General features: G+C 39.3%; 1 protein-coding gene across 2 annotated transcripts; it reads left to right on the forward strand.

Moving 5' to 3' along the window:
- Positions 1-24: 24 nt before the first annotated feature.
- On the forward strand, positions 25-6,097 carry CUNH9orf40 (chromosome unknown C9orf40 homolog). Of its 2 annotated transcripts, none has more exons than XM_066182377.1 (2): positions 25-369; positions 4,332-6,097. In XM_066182377.1, the coding sequence occupies exons 1-2, from the start codon at positions 55-57 to the stop codon at positions 4,491-4,493; spliced, it is 477 nt and encodes a 158-aa protein (XP_066038474.1). In that variant the 5' UTR covers positions 25-54; the 3' UTR covers positions 4,494-6,097. The 2 variants fall into 2 exon arrangements, with proteins under 2 accessions (XP_066038474.1, XP_066038475.1); XM_066182378.1 differs by having other exon boundaries at positions 4,336-6,097.
- The last annotated feature ends 210 nt before the right edge of the window (positions 6,098-6,307 follow it).

The raw sequence follows: 6,307 nt of genomic DNA on the forward strand, positions 1-6,307 counted from the left end.
GCATGCGCCGGCGGGGCACACGAGCCCCGCGGAGCCGCCGGCGCGGGGCCCCTCATGGCCAAGCGCCGCGCGGAGACGCTGATGTGTCACGTTCCCGTGAAGCGGCTGCTGCGCGAGCCGGCGCTGCCCCGCGCGGGCGAGCGGCGCTCCCGGGCGGAGCCGGGCTGCGCGGGCCCGGCCGCGCACAAGCGCCCGCTGGAGGAGGCGGAGGCGCCGCCGGGAAAGCGACTCGGGCTCGGCGCCCCCCAGGTGCAGCCGGGGGCCGCAGGAGGCGGGCGACAGCAGCGCGGCGAGACGGCGGCGCCCCAGGACGCGCCGGCGGCGGAGGGACGCGCGGGCAGGCGCAGCGAAGAGCGGGCCGCCGCCGAGGTAACTGAGCCGGACGGGCCCGGGGCGGTCCTCCGCGGGGAGGAAGTGGGGGGCGGCGCCTGTGGCGGCTGAGGCGTGTCTTCGGGAGTCGGGTGGCCGCCGGGAGTGCTGGCCGGCTTTCGCCGGGCGCGGCCAGTGGTCTGTTCCGCCCAGCCCCGTCTGCGCCTCCAGGCCGCGGGCAGCTTTTAGTTCCTTTTATTTTTGTCTTCCTCGAGGCAAAAGAAGTGTCATCGAGCGTTACCGGTCCTTCAAACGCCCCGCGCCGTGAAGTGGATGGGAAACAGCCTGTCCACCTTACCTGAGGTTATGCTCAGCTTCATGCCCGTCCGGCAATGCGGTGGAAACTTGCAGTTTTTCTGGTGTCGGCTCTGTTGTGTGAGTGTCAGGGTTAGGCTCACTGCAGGGTCGGCTTCCTCAGCTTCGTATTTTGACATTTAATAGCAATGCCACAGCTGTCTTTAAACCAAAAGATTTGTCGGAGGCGGTGGTCTGAGGAAGGGCATCAGTGTCCTAATGAATAGAGTATATTGAAACTACTTTCTTCTGTTAACTTTGAACAAAATACGTTTTTGTTCCCGAGTTTGACTGCATTTTACGCAATAGTTCATAAAACAAAATTTGATACATAAAAAGAAATTTTTTATTAAACCCCAAAAATCCACACAACCAAAAAAAAAATCGTGATCAAATTTCACACCTTTCAGGCATAGAAGTTTGGTTTGTGTTAAACTGACTTTTCCTCCCACCTGGATTTTGTAAGACCAAATTATTAGATTCAGTGACACAGAAGTGTCAGGAAGTCTGATCAGGTTAGATGGGCTTTGAACGGCAGTTGTAGACTTTGATTTTGAGAATTCGATGCCTTTCATAGTACAACACCCACTTCTGATCTGTAAAGAAAACAGTGACTTTTCCTTTTCAAGCTGTGCCTTTTTGTGTTTTCTTGGTTGATTGATTTGTTAGTGGGGTTTATAGATGATGGATGGTAAAATTAAGGCAGGGAGAAATTCAGGAAAAGTTCTACGTCCTTTGAATATTACACAGCCATTTTAAACACATGCATCTCTTTAATTTTTGAAGAAAGAGCACTTGTATTTATAAACATAGTCATTAAACAAATTGAGCAAACCTCTACAGAACAGTTTGACTATCATCACAGGTGTAATGCTGAACCTGTACTTGTTCGTGGCATTATTTGGCATAATTTTGTAAACTTTAGCATTGATTTGGAAGACCACGAGCCCCTTGAATTCCCACATAGTAAAGATTTGTTCTCTATATGAAATATTTTTCTAGGATTGTGTTTTTAACAGATTTCTCAGTACAGTATTGTATAAAAATGTTTTAGTTTTAAAATAAAGCTTGATTAACACCTCAAGCTAGAGATATTTCTTCCAGTTTTTGTGTGTCCTACCTGTATATTTTAAATCTTTTATAATGATATTTCCCATTATGATTTTTACACCTTTCTGAAAATACAATCACTAGGTTTTTATTATTCTTTGCTGTTTATGGCTTTTGTATTTCATTACATTAATAAATATGGTCAGGATACTGTTAATTTAACAGTGTTTTTGTTAAAGTTTAAAGCATTATATTACAGTTGGTCAGAGAAGAAAGATTATTTTAGTTTTATTTCCAAGTACACTTCTGCAACTAGAGTTGAAAAACTAACTCCTTAGATATTATCTTACTTAGTCTATGGAAACTGAGCTTTTGTACTTCTGAGCTTGCTGCCTGTTGCCTACCTTGATAGAATTTCTACTCAAAACCTATGTGGAAGCTTACTTAGCTGAAGGTGAATATTTGATGTTTTATTTTGCCTCCTGCATACAAATGCTTAGCGTTTGTGCCTGTCTTTTGTACTGGATGCTTTTTTTTTCATTTTCACACTAAAATATTACTGATCTGTAAACCTCAGAGCTCTTGAGATTAATTATGCACATAGTCTTAGTCCAAAATTGAGTATGTATTTATGAACTCCTAGACTCCAATAATTTTGAAACGAGGGTGCTGTCATTCACTTTATGCATACAAAGCATCAGGGTTCTGTTTTTTAGTACTTAGCTCTCAGTGTGAGAGAAAACTTTCTAAAATATCAGGGGAGTTCAAATTATGCAGGGGAGAATTTGTAAAAGTAGTTGACAGTTTCTGAAACTGCACTGCCTGAAGTTTTTTTCCAAAGAATTTGTTAGCCACCTGCCCTGCACGGTTCTGTGTGATGCTGTCTAGGCTAAAAATACAGACTGAAAAGCCATCACTTCCACACTTGTCAATTGTTATTAATGCTGTGCAGTACAGAACTTCCAGTTTACAAGAACGGCAACTACTTTTGGTTTGGCTTTCTTCCAGTTTCAGTGTAATCAATCCTTTTGTTCCTGTGTCACGGTGTCATTTAATTGGTTTTGGTATCAATTAATGGGAACTTATGTTCTTTAATGTTTTCTGAAGACAGACTTTCCCAATGAGGAAATTCACATTAGTAATATTCTACAGGCAAGGAGCCATCTTACTGCTATGAAATGTCTACACCTTTCGTCCTTACTTAATTATTATAGGTTTTAAATCATGCTGGTGTTTTGCAGCAGAAAGATGTTGCTTAGTGCAACAGATTGTTGTTCAGGAGAGGTCTGTTTGGTGACAAACAGAAAAATGTATTCTTTAAATGAGAAATATGGTGATTTTATGTACTTTTCTCTTTTGGGAAGTGGGGAAGGCATTATTTTTCACTATTTGAGAAAGGTGTAGGGATGATACTCATTACTGTTTTTTTTATTCTGTTGCAAAACCAACGGACAAGTCATTGATTTTTTCAAGAGCCACACTGTAGAGGCCCACTGAACTTGACTCAGTTAGTGTGTGGATTGTGGTGGTGCTTTCACCCCCCACAAGCTGCACTTTGCTATCTGAGAAATACCAAAACAATTATATATAATACAAGTTTGTTTGTTAAAAATACTTCATCATCTGTTACAGCTAAGACAGTGAAGTAAAATATTTAACAATTTGAATTGTGTGTCAGGAAAAATGCAAACCCAATATAATATGGACATGCATTATTTTAGGTTTGTGTCAGCATTCACTGTTTTTGTATACCTGAAGAAAATACATGTTCATGACCTAAGGAACGCCTTAAGTCATTCCTCTTCCTAGGTGTATCGTGTTCATAGAAACATGTTCAGCTTGGCCGCTGTTGATAACTATGACATGTTTATAAACAGGCAGTGCATTTTCTCCTAGACATTTAAAAAAAATTAAAATTGTGATGCCATAGTAAATTAGTAGATGAGGATGTGTTTCTCCAAGATTTTCTGAGATACTGTCTAGTTAGATAGGTTGGAGCACTCTGCTCATAATGCTAGGGGTATGGGTTTGCTCCCCATATGGGCCATTCATTTAAGAGCTGCACTTGCTGATCCTTGTGGGTCCCTTCCAGCTCAGAGCATTCGGTGATTCTTGAGCTTTTCTCTCTTGAATACAAAATTTGGATACAGCAAAGAAGAAACAGAATTTGGTTTAAACACTATAAAATGCTTTATTTATCCTGCACATATCATTCCTCTGAGTTCTTGTTAAGTAGCTAAATACATTCTTTCGAGTACCACTGTCTAAATATGCATGAAAATTGTATACCATTATGAGAAGAAAAAGCAGTGAGCTGGTTTTGTATGCAAAGTCCTATAATTGCACTAGTTTTGCACCTTTTTTCTGTGCAAAAGTCGTAAGTTGAAGTAATTTATGGAATTATGGAAGCCGTTACATAATTCTTTGCAAGTACATTAAAAAAGACAGGAGTAAATAATGATCTAGTTAAAAAATTAAAGTAATAGTTAATATGTAATAGCTGGGTACCTCTTCCTAATTTCAGTTTCTCAAATAAAAAGTTTCTTTTTATAATTTTCTGCTGGTGGTATACACAATAATGTTTTGTTAACTTTTTGTTTATTTGTCTCTTTTCAAAGCAAGAAGAGGAATTCTGTCAATATAACTCATTCCTTTACTGGAGAGCACCACTGCCTGCTATTGATTTGTCTGATATTCAGAACCTAGAAGATGAAGAGACTCCATCTGGCGCTAAAACTGCTGCAAGGACTGATACCACAGAGACTGAAATGGAAACCTGATCAGTTGTTTCATAGCTGTGCATCTGTCCCCAGAAAACTTGTTTCCGTTGAGATTCAGGTTTTATTCTTTGGGGGAATGATAAACATACTTATGCTGTCTTGGAGAAGTCTTTAAAAGCAAATCTGAATTGCCTTAGTGGGTGGCGTAGACAGTATTGGGTACTTAACAGTAAGCTGTCTGAAGGTGTGCCGTAAGGAGGAGGTGACAATGTCTAACAGGAATACTTGAAAACATGGAGGCAGACTAAAAGAAGAAAACAGAAAATTAGAACTTTGGGATGCAATTAAAACCAATGGGGATATGCTACATGTTGAAAGGAAATGCAAAATCATTCTGTTTGTCCTTAACAAAAAAAAAGTGTGGTACCTGAAAGTGAAGTATTTACCATGTGAATTTATCATAAAGCACACAAACTCTGGTGGTTTCTAATGTGTTCCTTTTTCTTTATAGTAGCTAAACCAAAAAATAAGAGTCCATCAAAATCGGACAAAACATTCCCTTTTTTATGCAAATTAAAACCCAAGTGTGTCAGAGAAGGGGAAAGAAAAGGGGCTACTTTCTGCTGAAAGCTGCTGCTCTTTTGAAAGGTTTCACATTCTCATTGTGAGAAAGATTTTTCACCTTCCCTTTTTCACATTACATACAGCAGAGGGCACCCAGTTTTATTTGTTTTCGGTTACAAAGTTACTTAGTCTTTGTGATCTTGCTCTGAACCAGTTGATAGCATCTGAATGACAGGTTTTGGCAGCTATGTCAAGAAGAGTTAGTGCAATATAAAATGACCACACACACTCCTTCAAACTTTACTGAATGAGGTGTAGTTTTTGCAGAGACTGAATCTTGCAGAAAGTTTTTGCAGAAGTTAATTCAAATAGTGGGGTTTTTTTGCTGTGAAATAGGAACTTAATATTTGTGATTTGCAGTTTATTTACAAACTGAAGTACAATTAGAAAGACATGTCTTTAATAATAGACTGCAGTTGTATGGGAAGACTTACATTTTCCAAATACATTTGGTCTTTAAGGATAGAAAATGTATTTTTTCTGTAACTATTATGGAAAAAGAAATCTTTTGAATTTTATTTTTTTCTAAGAATGTGTTTGGTAAAGGACAATAAAGTTTTGCCTGTGTGTATGTGAAAACTTTGGCACTGTTACTATGTGAAGTTCTTGATTTTATTTCATAAGATTGCTGCTTCTGTATCTTTGTTGATTTATTAGGTCTTTTTGTTTAAAATAGTGAACTTGTTAGCTTTCTTGGTAAACACTTGGAAACTTTTTCTGGTACTTGTGCTGCATAAGTGTCTGTATTTGTTGCTTATTCATTTAGCTTGTTAAGATCTCTGAATACCTTCTGAAGAAAGGCGGTGACTTAGTGACTTAAGCACTTCATGGTGCCTCTTTGGTTATCTTTCTACCTTCTGTCAGATTAGCTGGATATATATTTGGACAAAATGTATTTTTCTCAGACAGTTTTAACATTTTGTTTAAGTCCAAATACACCAACTTTCTTAGGGGGTGCTATAAAATTTTGTAAAAACCGAACTCCTTTTCTGGCAAGAAGGCTGTAAAACTGCTATTTCATGTTTACTATAACCAAAATAAATTAGTGAAAAAAATAGATCTCTTTGTTGAGGTGTTTGGATTGGTTATATAATCTAGGAGGTTTTGACCCTAGATAAATCATGTGCTCATATATTTTAGAATATATCAGTTTTATAATACTTCACACCATCCAGTGTTCTCAGGATCCAGTGTTTTGCATTCGTAGCTAGTATCTTTGCAACACACTCTACTCATTTAAAATCTGCTTG

This window comes from Chamaea fasciata, unplaced genomic scaffold (genome assembly GCF_029207755.1).
Source record: "Chamaea fasciata isolate MVZ Bird 193981 ecotype frontalis unplaced genomic scaffold, bChaFas1.0.hap1 SCAF_4, whole genome shotgun sequence".
Taxonomy (NCBI): domain Eukaryota; kingdom Metazoa; phylum Chordata; class Aves; order Passeriformes; family Sylviidae; genus Chamaea; species Chamaea fasciata.

Coding starts and splice junctions, on each gene's coding strand:
- CUNH9orf40 (XM_066182377.1), top strand. CDS start 55: ATGGCCAAGCGCCGCGCGGAGACGCTGATGTGTCACGTTCCCGTGAAG. Junction 370..4,331: donor AAGAGCGGGCCGCCGCCGAG/GTAACTGAGCCG, acceptor CTCTTTTCAAAG/CAAGAAGAGGAATTCTGTCA.